This window comes from Podarcis tiliguerta, assembly GCF_965153285.1.
Source record: "Podarcis tiliguerta genome assembly, chromosome: 1".
In the NCBI taxonomy this organism is placed as follows: Eukaryota; Metazoa; Chordata; class Lepidosauria; order Squamata; family Lacertidae; genus Podarcis; species Podarcis tiliguerta.
The window spans coordinates 101,657,521-101,670,739 of record NC_139534.1 but is presented as its reverse complement, the minus strand read 5'-3'; the positions used below and the strand labels follow the sequence as shown (position 1 = coordinate 101,670,739).

At 41.3% G+C, this 13,219-nt stretch overlaps 1 protein-coding gene across 1 annotated transcript in view; it reads left to right on the top strand.

The window, feature by feature from the left end:
- Positions 1-13,219, top strand: part of BAZ1A (bromodomain adjacent to zinc finger domain 1A) — a 50,029-nt gene that overhangs the window by 14,800 nt on the left and 22,010 nt on the right. The window contains exons 11-18 of the mRNA XM_083452319.1: positions 2,060-2,198; positions 2,788-2,934; positions 5,728-5,823; positions 5,949-6,173; positions 7,001-7,166; positions 11,135-11,245; positions 11,744-11,868; positions 12,588-13,193. Of these exons, the coding sequence (XP_083308445.1) occupies positions 2,060-2,198; positions 2,788-2,934; positions 5,728-5,823; positions 5,949-6,173; positions 7,001-7,166; positions 11,135-11,245; positions 11,744-11,868; positions 12,588-13,193 (1,615 nt within the window). The remainder of the gene's footprint in view (positions 1-2,059; positions 2,199-2,787; positions 2,935-5,727; positions 5,824-5,948; positions 6,174-7,000; positions 7,167-11,134; positions 11,246-11,743; positions 11,869-12,587; positions 13,194-13,219) is intronic.

The window sequence follows — 13,219 nt, the reverse complement described above, 5'->3', positions numbered from 1 at the left end:
ACAGGTGGCCATTGCCTACTATGGGGCACAGAGGGCATATGAGCTTTAATCAGGGCATCAGAACACAGCCCACATCTGCCAGCCCTCATGTGGAGCACCAGAGCAGAGGCCACAGAGCAATGGAGGCACTTGGGACATGCAGTGTCTGCCTGTTTTCTGTTTATTAATATTGATACATCACTTGATTGTTTTAAAAAACCAAAACCCGGCAACCTCAAAGCAGTTTACGAAAAGATAAGAAAATCAAGATACTTTACAATACTTTCAAACATACAAAAAGTGAAAATACTATGAGCTATTGCTTCAGATGTGGGGAGACCATCACAGCAGTTAATTTTGCAGCACGTGATCCCATCATTCCTTGCTTAATTGTGTAGGATGTTTTCTGGCACCCACAGTTGCCTTTCCCACCCTGCTGTTTCCCTTCTGTAGGGTTTACCGTATTTTTCGCTCTATAACACGCACCTGACCATAACACGCACGTAGTTTTTAGAGGAGGAAAACAAGAAAAAAATATTCTAAACGAAACAGTGGATGTATGATTTTTGTGGTTCATGCTGTGGCCACAGACATGTGATCTGACGGTGAGTTTGGGGTAGCCCAATGCAAAAATCCTGAGGATCCATGTGGATCCATGCTTTGTAACCACGTTTTTGCGCCATTGCGGCCCCATGAAACAGTGGGTGCATGTGTTTTTTGGTGCAGGCTGTAGCCATGGACATGCTATGTGATCTGATGGTGAATTTGGGGTGACCCAGTGCAAAAATCCTGAGGATTCATGTGGATCCGTGCTTTGTAACCACGTTTTAAGTGGGGAGGGAAGGAAAAGCACTCAAGGGACAAGGAGCACGCGTGGGGGTGTGTGGAGAAGGATGCTGCTAATAATGCAGGAGAGGCTCCTCTCCGGCTTTGCTCCTTTAAAACAAGCAGGCTCTGCGTCTCTCCCTCCTCCCCGGCAAGGTAACGACAATAGTAACCACTCTGAGACAAATCAAGAAAAATTGCGACCAACACTCTCCCCCAACAAGCGCAGTGAGGTCAAAACACACACACGCGCACACACACACAGAGAGAGAGAACTGGCCCTAAAGTCGCAGGGCGCTGGAAGTCGCAGGGCGCTGGGGGAGTGAACGGGAAGCAAGAGAAGAAGAACTATCCCTCACACACACAGAGACACACAGAGTGTCAATTCTAAAGTCACAGGGCGCTGGAAGTCGCAGGGGCGCTGGGGGAGTGAACGGGAAGCAAGAGAAGAAGGAGCCCTCACACACAGAGAGACACACAGTGTCAATTCTAAAGTCGCAGGGGCGCTGGGAGAGTGAAGGGGAAGCAGGAGGAGGAGAACGATAGCTCAAGCACACACACACAGCCCCTACAGTGGCTAATCCAAAATTGGACAGCAAAAAACTGCAGGCAGGGACAGAGAGCAGGGGTTGTTTTAAAGCAGCCAACTCCCGCTCTGCTTCTCTCCCTCCTCCCCGGCTCGGCTAGCTGACAGGAGCCGCTTACACCCGCTTTGCTGTTTCAAAGCGAGCCACGGACTGCTCACGACTGCAGCAGATTCCCCCGCCATCTGTAGGCATTTGCTCCATAACATGCACAGACATTTCCCCTTACTTTCTAGGAGGAAAAAACTGCGTGTTATGGAGCGAAATTTACGGTATATGCTGGTGATGGTGTGCTGTAGATGGTATTGAGTTGCACCATATCCTGGGTTGAGGCTGACATGGTCTGAGTGGCAGCTATTATTTCTCCCTTCCATTGAAATTAATGGGAGGAGAATTACTTTTTCTCAGTTTGGCAAGACCAGCACATGACATTGCACTACATGTGGTCACCGCTTTTCTTCTTCCACTGCCACCTTCTTTCTGCTCTATTTTTCTGCCTGTATTCTAACACCGACCCTCACTCTGGGTAGTCCTTGTAATCTTTTTGCCTATCAAAAATATATCTGTTCAACATAATAAACACGAGCCAAATCTGTTGTGATGTATGTTGTTGATTATTCACCTCATATGTATAACTGAAACATACAATAAATATTTATTTTGCATCACAGGAACTTCCAGTTCCAACTCCAGTGAAAACCAGACTACCTCCTGAGATCTTTGGTGATGCTGTCATGGTCTTGGAGTTTCTCCATGCTTTTGGTGAACTCTTTGATCTTCAAGATGAGTTTCCTGAAGGAGTGACTTTAGGCAAGTAAATCTTTAGGCAAATTGAATCTACAGGAAACATGAGTAGCAGATTTTGTAAACATCCTGTCTACAGATTTTGTTTTGCGGGGGAAGAAAGAAACAGTTTCTCTTCCTTCCCATGATGCATTAATGATGCAATATTGGGAGTACAGCTGTGGATCTAGGTTGGCTTAAGTGCCTCCAGTTGACATTAGTTTTAATGTATTTTATTCACTCTGCTCTTTATTTCTTATATACTGCTTGTCAGCAATCATCCTGATCTGAGCAACTGTATGTGCTCAGATGCATGCATGTGACCAAATATCCCCATTCATTTCAAGTGTACATGCTGCCCTGTGGGATTCTGCAAAATGAACTTTGCCCTTTCTTTGAAACAAATGAAGAGATGATCCACCTGCCTTTCTATGCACTTGAGCCTGGAATAAATTGCTGGATCACAGCAATTGTTTCTCTAGTTGACCTATTTGGAAAATATCCTGTGTATTGACTTGATTAATATTTTGACAATCACATAACATAGGAACAGCTTTCAGTTTTTTCATTGATTATTTGTAGCAGTTTGAACAAATCCACTTTTTCTTATTTACAGAGGTTTTAGAGGAAGCTCTTGTTGGAAATGACAGTGAAGGTCCACTATGTGAATTGCTGTTTTTCTTCTTGACGGCCATTTTTCAAGCCATGGCTGAAGAAGAAGAAGAAGTGGCCAAAGACCAAATAGCTGATGCTGAGACCAAAGGTCAGACTTCAACTGTGCTTCTTAATGCAAAGCTTGCATACTAATAGGCACGCATACTAATTTGCATGCATGGGAATATTTCAGTTAACATTGCTCCACATCGGTGCGCATGATTGCTATAGAAAAACAAAAGTTTGTCAGGTGCTAGCTGCAGCGTTGATTCTGGTGTGTACTGCAGGTGCTCTTTTAATTTTTTTTTAAAGGCAAGCTTTCCCATTATTAGACATAGCAAGAATTTCACATTGGTGGGTTTTCAAGAAGTCTCAAAACTTAACACATCCCTTTCATTAAAAAAATTCTTCAGAATTCAATAACTTTGCTGAAGATTCAGAAGATACTTCTTTCTCACCAGCAGTGTAAGCTACATAACTTTCAGAGGGGTAGCTGTGTTGGTAGCTGGTAGCTCTTGTGCAAAAAATTAAAAAAAATTTTAAAAATTGTTGTAAGGCTTTTATGGACTATTATAGTCGTCTACTCATTGGATGAAAGTTTGCCATGATAAAGTGCTGTAAGACTTCTTGTTGTGTCAGCTAAATAATAATCTGGCATCATAACAGTGCATAGCTTTACTATTCATTTCTTCAGTGACAGTAGTATTGTCATCCACACACTGGAACACCTGGTCCAGATTTGTAATAGCACACTTCTTAGCTAATGGAATTATTTTCCAAAGGGCACACTTTTAAATCTATTGCAGCATTTGCAGACTTTGAATACTCTTTCCAAGGTATGCTGTAGCTCAGGTGGTGGTTTATTTTTATTTCCTTTGTTGCATACTTGTAAGAGAAGAGAAACCACATAACAAATAGCTTGTTTGTTGATCTATAGTGATATTTTTACCACACACAGCAGTCACATCTGAATAAAGCAATATAAGAGCAAACAGAAAAGGGGCATAGCTCATTTGCAGAAAATCCACTTTGCTCGTGGAAGGCTCCAGATTCAATCCCTGGAATCTTCAGGAAGGGCTGGGAAAAACTTCTTGAAACTTGGAGAGTTTATGCAAATCAGTGGAGACAAGACTGAGCTAGATGAGCTACTGGTCTGACTCGGAAACTTTTGCTCCAACATTCATGTTTTCTGTTGTTTTTAACCCTGAGGACTAGAATATTGATGGGATCCCCCACTGCACTCCCATTTTTTAAACAGAATTTGTTTGGTAAAGGCATTTTCTCTAGATTAAGTGTTTGCATTCCCTTAACATCGTGTGGGGAACCTTCTGGACTCCAGATGTTGCTGAACTATATAACACCCATCATCACTGGCCATTGGCTATGCATGCTGGGGCTGATAGAAATTGTAGTTCAGCAACATCTGAAGGACCAAAATTTCCCTACACCTTCCCCAAATTGAGTACTTTTACACCTCTTCTCTGGAACCAGTACAATAATCATTGTGGTATAGTGCATAAAAGAAATATATATAGAAAAGAAATATATAGTTGATGTGTGCATCAATCTGAAAATTCTGTTTGATCTCACACACCATTCAGAGAAATAGGGTTTTTTTGGGAGAAAGCAAAGCTGCATGTGATTCTTCCTTTGTGCAAGGAAGATTTAGTTGTTATTCTGTTGAGAGGAAATCCAAATGACTTCTTTCTGGCAAATCAGTTGCAGGGGGGAATTGTGCTTTTTCCACACTCAATCAGTAGTCATTGTTGAACATGGGATTCCTTGGACCCACAAGTGAAACTTTTATTGCCGTTTGGAGTAATTTAGTCGTATGTAGACTATTCCGAGCACCTATTGATATTGCTAGTGTGTATCTGATTGCCTTCCTCTCATGCATATATTATGTTAAACTTTGACTCACTTAAATTGAAAACTTCCCACTGCAAGATTCTAGATGCAATACTCCTTTGCTTAATTGTAAAGTCAAGTTTTTGTTTTGAATCATTCATAGCTTTGACTGAGGCATTCTAAACAAACTCACAATTGTAGGGTAGGCATGCCCATAGTTCTGTGTTATGGCTCTCCATATTTTGGTTGGGCTGCATTCACACGTATAACTTGGCAGAAGCTGTTAAAGAGAAAATATATTAACTTTTGTGAATGGAGGCTTACCATATGTCCAGTATAGGATAGCGCAGTTCTGCTTTGTGGAGGGTGGTAGTTCTCTCTAGTGATCCTGAACTGGGATGTGAGAGGACCTCAGTCTGTAAAAAAAGGAAAAAGAAATAACTTCACGAATAAGGAATTTGCTTCCTAAAGAAGGGTATTTCGTCTTGCTGTTTCCGACCCTTAAATAATAATACTTATTAGCCTATCTTTGGTGATATGTAGAAACTTCTGTTTTGGATAACCTTGCTACCGCTGTATATAAACTTCTGAACCTGGTTTATTGATGTGCTTCACTGATCAACTGTGTAGAATATGGAATCTCATGTGTAATGTGGTAAATCAGCACTGACTGGCTGCACAGACAGGCTGCTGGCATTCATAATTCGTTTCTGTAGGCATAATCATAATGAAGTAATTATAAGAATGTAGTAATAAGATGCTATTTGATTTCTTGCAGTAAACCTTTTTTACAAGAGCATTTCATGGGTTTATCTTTCTTTGCATGTGTGTGCTTGTGCTCTTGCGGTCAATTTGTGTGCGATGCAAGAAGCTTTTAGGGAGTGCTGCATGCTTACTCTGCTTTTAGGTAGTATGCATATGTTTGTTGCACGGCAACTTACAAAAATATCAAGTTTATATGCTGTCTCCGCATTGCTTAGAAAAGACTTGCTTGCTTCGCCTCCGAAATGCAAGTGTTAATTTTCACTAGAATAAAGTCTTTATTTCCTTAAAGATTTAACAGAGGCTTTGGATGAAGATGCAGACCCCACAAAATCTGCACTATCTGCAGTTGCAACTTTGGCAGCTGCATGGCCCCAGTTACATCAGGGTATGTGTGGGTTTCACTTTTTGTTACGTTTTGCACTATTTTACAAAAAAAAGTATAATTCACATTGTTTGCTAAATACTCTTAGTAGCCAAATAGTCTAACACTCATTCCGTTGTTAACTGTAGGTTGCAATTTGAAAAACTTGGATCTTGATAGCTGCACTCTTTCTGAGATTCTCAGACTTCATATCCTAGCATCAGGTGCAGATGTAACATCAGCCAATGCTAAATATCGTTACCAGAAGCGAGGAGGATTTGATGCTACAGATGATGCTTGCATGGAGCTAAGACTGAGTAATCCTGGGTTGTTGAAGAAACTCTCGTGTACTTCCGTGTATGATCTATCATCGGGTAATAGAGCCAAATTAATATGTCAAGTTACATGACAGGTTTTCAAGAATGGTTTACTAAGACAATGTCAAGAAAAATCTTATTTTGTCTCTTGAAGCATAACCACTAATACCTTTTAGCCCTACAAATTTAATTAAATAATAATAATGGTAATAAAGATTGGGGCTAGGTAGGTGATTTAGGCTGCAATCCTATATAGGTTTACCTGAGAGTAAGTTCCATTGAAGGCAGCGTGCTTACTTTTGCACTGCGCATCTTGTGGAAGACTGTTTAATTTTCTACATGAGCTTATGTCTGTTTTTCTAAGAATCATTAGCCATTATCAATTGAGCTACTGATAGTATATGAATGTTGGTTATTTTTACTTGCTGTTTTGTGTTTGAACCGCAGGTCCTCCATTATATAGAACAAACTGCTTTGTTTCAAAAGTGTTTTGCTGTATAGCACAAGCTGGGTGGGTTCATAGTAAAAAAAACACAAGTCCAGAAGATCCTTGGTGCATGGAACAGTTGATTGCTTCTTTGGATCACGTTTATATTAGACTGGAAAATAGCTTGCAAGAGGTTCATATACTGTACACACAGTTAAACATGTTGAAGATTCTATTGGTAAACTATGCAATAAAACAAGGTGGCTAAACTCTGAAATGGCACAACCCACCTTGTTCTAGGTTTACATCTTGTCAATCTCTATGGATTAATGAGCCCAAAGGTCACTGACAGATTAAAAATAGATACCTTACTTTATTGATGAAGCTTTACTGACCAGTTCACAGGATTATTCTGTGACTTCTGTAATGAAGCATCAATCTATATTCATTTTATTAGGGGAGAAGATGAAGATTCTTCATGCCCTCTGTGGGAAGCTTTTGACTCTTGTTTCTACTCGAGACTTCATTGAGGACTCTGTTGATGTATTACGACAGGCAAAACAAGAATTCAGAGAGTTAAAAGCAGAACAGCACCGGAAAGAAAGAGAAGCTGCAGCAGAAAGGTGACAAGAACACAGATGCCCAAATATGAGCACGATAAAGCTAAACGGGGGCTTTCCTAGAAGCATGGCTTCTAAAATTGAAAGAGCCTACTAGAAATACTCAATTTTAGAAATTGAAAGAGCCTACTAGAAATATGGGGCATGGGTGGCACTGTGGGTTAAACCACAGAGCCTAGGGCTTGCCAATCAGAAGGCCGGCGGTTCGAATCTCCACGACGGGGTGAGCTCCCGTTGTTCGGTCCCTGCTCCGGCCAATCTAGCAGTTCGAAAGCACGAAGTGCAAGTAGATAAATAGGTACCGCTCTGGCGGGAAGGCAAATGGCGTTTCCGTGCGCTGCTCTGGTTCACCAGAAGCGGCTTAGTCATGCTGGCCACATGACCCGAAAGCTGTACGCCAGCTCCCTCGGCCAATAAAGCGAAATGAGCACCACAACCCCAGAGTCGGCCACTTTACCTTTACTAGAAATATAGTAGTAAAACCTGTTTGTCTGTCATAATCCAATTTAGAAAAGTAAACACATTTCTGGTGTATTGATTAATCTTATTTCAAACCTTTTTTTACAAGGTATCTTACATATTTTCAATATAAAAATTTAGTTCTAAATTAGGAAGTTGCTCTTTGGAACTGAAAACTGCCTTTATACCAAGCCAGACCAGCTGGCTCAATATAGCCTCCACTGGGTGGAGAACCTATAGCCCTCCAGATGTTGCTGAAGTAAAACTCCCAGCATCCCTGACCATTAGTTGTGTTGGCTGAGGCTCATGGGAGCTGGAATCAAACAATATCTGAAGGGCCACAGATTGCTAGAGGGGATGAATCACCAGCTTGGGGGATAAAAAAGGCAACTCCAACCCTTAACTGGCCCCTTTTTGCAAACGCTTTAAGTGTTTTTGCCTGGCTGGTATGACTGCTTGAACTCTGATAATACATTTTGCTTTACCGGAAGGAGGGTAGAAAAGGGTGTTTGTAACAACTAGACTACTTGCACAAATATAACATTTACATTAATTGCTGTGCCCACTTGTGGCTCTGGCCCTGTCAATCAGTGGCCCTTGGGAATTTGTCCCCATGTCTGAAAAAAACTTCCCACCCCTGGTCTTACATCATCATGACTTCCCAACTGTTTTGAGCCCATGAGCACATTTGGAATTATATTAAGAGTATTGTGAAAATGGCTACTGCTGTAGGGAACATGAGCAGTTACAAAACATTGGGAGTGTATCAGTCTGATCTTCTTGTTTTATTTCCATGTGTGTGTGTACTGCACACACATGCAATGGAGTGGGCGAGAGAAACCCCCAAATAAAGAGGGGTGGGGCGGGGCGGGGCGAAAAAACCCATACAAAGCAGGAAGGAAGAGAACCTACAGAGAAGGAGAATGCATAAAATGGTGAAAGGTAGGGGAAGCTCAGCCATGGATGGAAGAGCAGGAAAAGGGCCAGTCTAAGTCTAGCATTGGTGTAGGACAGGGATCAGCAACCTTTTTCTTTTTTTTTTTTTTAAATAATATTTATTAAAATTTTTCAAAAAATACATAATCACTTATGGGACTCCCCCCTTCCCCCACCCCCACCATATTCCCATTTCACATTGTTGGCCACACAAATTCCCCTTTCAAATTAAAGCTTAATTTGTTTTACCCTTAATAATAATAAACAACCCAATGTTCTTTCCCCAGGACCCACCCCCTTTCATTCCACAATTTCCATTTTTGATAAAAAAAGCACCCCAGATAATAACAATAGAAAAGGTAAAAAATAAGAGATATAATGAATAATAAAAAAGAAAGACCAATTCAGCAAAAAAGAACAAAGTTGGCAAGCCTTTGGAGTTTTAGTTCTCCCCCCCCTGTCCCCGGTTTAATTTCCCCCTGACCATCAACCCCCAGTATCTGCCTGGAATTCTTAAGGCCATAAATCACAACTTTTCCCCAACTCCAGCTGGCTTTCCCTTTTTTTTTTAAAATTAGAAATAAATTTTTTGATAATCAAAATTATTATTATTATTATTATTCTCCAAAGCTTTAACTTCAGTCTTTAAGAAAACTGTAGTAAAACTCCCTCCGTTGTTCTTTCCGGTTTGTAGTCTAATTTCCTTTTGTTCCGCTGCTTAAACGTTGTAATTCGCAAGTTTGGTAAGTCTGCAGGGATGGTTGTTGTTCAGGGGCAAAACCTTACGTTCAGTCCCTTCCTTTCTTCAATAGAAAAGTCTATTGTCTGCAGAAAACACCCTGCAGACGAGATGTTGTTTCCGTTTTGCAGCTTTCCCAGAAGGTAACCAGTTCTGTAAAATTCCATTGGTGTTTTTCCACTTTCCCAGTCCTTGTAATGTCCCGAAGCTCCTCGAGGGGGATTGTTATAACTTTGTTTCCTCTAGTCCAAAAGTCAAGTTGTTATCCATATTCGCCATTTTGTATCCAGATTTTAACAAATTGTAGCAAATTGAAGCAAATTTAACCAGCCAAGTTCTCATAATAAAATCCACTCCACTTTCCGACTTTGACAGCTATTTTGAAAACTGTCGAACTCTCCGACTCCTTTCACCAGGCTCTCTCTTCAATCGCCCCGGTTCCCAGGGGGGGGGGTTGTGTTTCCCTTCTCCAGTTCCTCCTCCAGCACAGTTCTTGTAGTTCCCCATCGTGGAATTGTAATTTTTATCAGCAATGCAAGCCTTTTTGGGTCTTGGTTTCCCCGTCTTTGTTTTAGACAATTTACAGTAGGGAGGGGACTGACTTCCTTTTTGAATCCCCCCCGCTCGTATCCAATTCGAAAAAAAAAATTTCTTTTTTCCTCCTTTTGAACCCGATTTCCAGATTTACTCACGGGTTATTGTTGAAAAGTCCGAATTTTCAATGGAAGAAGTCAGCGCTCTCCGCCGGATGGCATGCGGCTGCGCTCAGCAGGGGAAGCAGAGGACTCAAGGCACCACGCTTCTCCCCGGCACCCGATCCGTAGCCTTTAAAAAGGCTCCTTCACGAGTCGGGAGGGCGCTAACGGTGCAAGCCGAGTCTCCATGTCCACGGCCTCCGTGGCCGTGGTTTCTAAGGGTCCCCGCATCGCCGTTGCGGTAGGACCCAGCCCCTGCCGAGCAGACTCCCTCCGGAGCTCGGAGGGAGTCCGCCATTCGGCGATGGCGCCAACCCGGAAGTCCGGGATCAGCAACCTTTTTCACCCGTAGGCCCGTCCACTGTCCCTCAGACCATGTGGGGGGCTGGACTATATTTTTAAGGAAAAAAATGAATGAATTCCTATGCCCCACAAATAACCCAGAGATGCATTTTAAATAAAAGGACACATTCTCCTCATGTAAAAACACTCTGATTCCCAGACCATCCGTGGGCCGGATTGAGAAGGCGATTGGGTCACATCCGGCCCATGGGCCTTAGGTTGCCTACCCCTGGTGTAGGAGAAGTCCCCACTTGTCATAGCTTTACTGGTAACTGCAGTAATTACTTCCTGCTTCTCTGCTCAGCAAAAAAGTAGTGAAATAATTGTCCTGTGTGCTCTCTCCTCCCCTTGGGCTTCCTGATTTCCCCATGATCCTGATAGGTGCTATAAAAAAGAGGACAGCCTTGTGTGGACACAATGAAAGATATCTGAGCATGCCATGGCATCCACAGGTGTTTCTTTGGGGAAAGGTGCCTTACACTGACCGGCAGCAGCTCTTCAATGTTTTAGATGGAGCTCTTTCCCATCCCTGCTTGTAAATGCCAGGGAACGAACCTCAGACCTTTCAAGTGCAAAACATATGCTCATCTGTTGAGCAATAAGCTTTTAGTACTATTTATTTTAGTGATATTTATTATGTGCCATGGCCTTCATCCAGAGATTTCTGTGCATCAAGATGCACATAAGAATCTCCTGCATGTTGGGTCTCTGTTCTTTTCAGTAGAGCAATGTAATTAGAGGAAATGGTTGATTACACTATATGCTTCAACTAACCATCTGTGTGTATTGTATAACATCAGAATCCGCAAGAAAAAAGAAGAAAGACTAAAAGAACAAGAACTAAAGATGAAAGAGAAGCAAGAGAAACTGAAAGAAGAACAGAAAAATCCTGCAATTGACGTATCAATTGGGTATGATCAGTTGTTAATATTTACATATATAATTAAGATAGTGCTTAATTATACATGCTGGGGTTAGTGTACACAGTTTCAATTTAAATATTTCCATCAACAATAAAAACTTCTTAGATTATCCTGCTTTCTGGTTATTATATTTACGTAATATGCTCACAGGAAGATAAAACAGTTAAATATATATCAAATTTTATACTATAGGTGGGATAACATAGTAAAAGAGTTCAATACACATGCATGCACTTTGATCTTTATTATAAAACACTTTGGAAAATCAAATGTGACCTATCAAAAGCCAGCCCAGCCAGATCCGTTTTCATCTCCAGTAAATGTGGACAGTGTGGAGTTCTCTGCTTGTGGGAGTAACTTTATTCTGTGTGTCTTTTTTTTAATGTGGCGCACAGTGCAATTTTGCAGACTGCGCTCTATGTGCAATTCCCTATAACTCTTTGAACTTGGAGGGCTTTATATTTTTTGGTATGTCTATTGTATCAGTGAGGAGGAGCGGGAAGAGCTTGATACAAGCACAGAGAGCAAAGAAACTGAATCAAAGGAGCAAGACTTAGATGCTATGACAGATGAGGAAGATGACATTGTTCCAAACAAAAAGAGAAGAGGAGGTAAGTTCATTTCTAGTGCATTTTCATTGCTATGTATTGATTTTCTATTGGTGCACGTTATTGCTTCTAGTGTTTTTAATGGAAGGCAAGAGTAGAGTTAACTTCACTACCTGCATCATCCTGTTAGATAGAGCTTCATTATTATTTTTTATGGATTTATAATTCCATTGATCTAGTTTGATACTTAAGGCTGCCTCATTCATTACTCTTTTCCATCATGGGTTTCTAATGCTTGTATCTAAGGTACAAAATCTTTCCCCTCGTTTTATGAGCCAGCACAGTAGATTAGTGGTTAGAGTGATGAACTAGAATTGAGGAGACCCACTTAACCATGATGTTCACTAGGTGCTCTTGGGTGTAACTTATCTCCCAGGGTCGTTGTGAAAATAAAAGAGGAAGGAAGAAGAGCTGTGTACACTGCCTTGAGCTCCTTGAAGGCGAGGTGGGATGCAAATGTAAGAAATTAGTTCAGAAACATGCAGAAGACAGAATTTCCAGATAAAAATTTTGAATGAAGCCACACATTGGGCCTATAAAGACATTAGAAGTTACGAGATCTTGCTACCGGCTTGAAATTTTCTTGTGTTATTTGTTTGGGCAAACGCCCGCTTGTGCTACTCTAAGCTACCTGTGCTATGTATAGTTGTGTCACTTTGGTCAGTGAGTGGCCAGGTAATGTATTGAATAAAGAAATAAAACATTTTTGCTTGCTCTTTCAGGAAGAAGACAGAATGGCTTTAAAGATCTGGCAAGGCAAATAGAGACAACTGGTGAAAAACGTGAGCCACTCACTCCAGAGGAGGAAGAAGCTTTAAAACAGGAACAGCAAGCAAAAGAAAGGGAACTTACAGAAAAGATTCAGAAAGCCACAGCCTGTACAAATATCTCTCCTTTGGGCCGGGACCGCCTATACCGACGCTACTGGGTTTTCCCATCTGTTCCAGGATTATTTGTGGAAGAAGACTATTCTGGTCTTACAGAAGATATGTTGTTGCCTCGGCCATCTTCATTTCAAAATAATGTACAGAGTCACATTGCAGATAAATCTCAGACTGCTACTAAAACTTCAGAGTCTTTGAAGACAGAATCTACCTCTAACAGTCACCAAGATTTCCATACTGGTGCTACTGTACAGGTGTCGTTGCCAATACATAAGCCAAACCGGTGGTGCTTTTACAGTTCTCAGGAACAACTGAACCAACTTCTAGCAGCTCTCAATTCCAGAGGATACAGGGAAAGTGCCTTAAAGGAAATTCTTTTGCAGGAAAAAAACAGAATATCTAAACAACTGGACAGTTTTGCTGTAGAAAAATTCCATATTTCAGGTAAATATTCTGGATTTTCTCGAGTA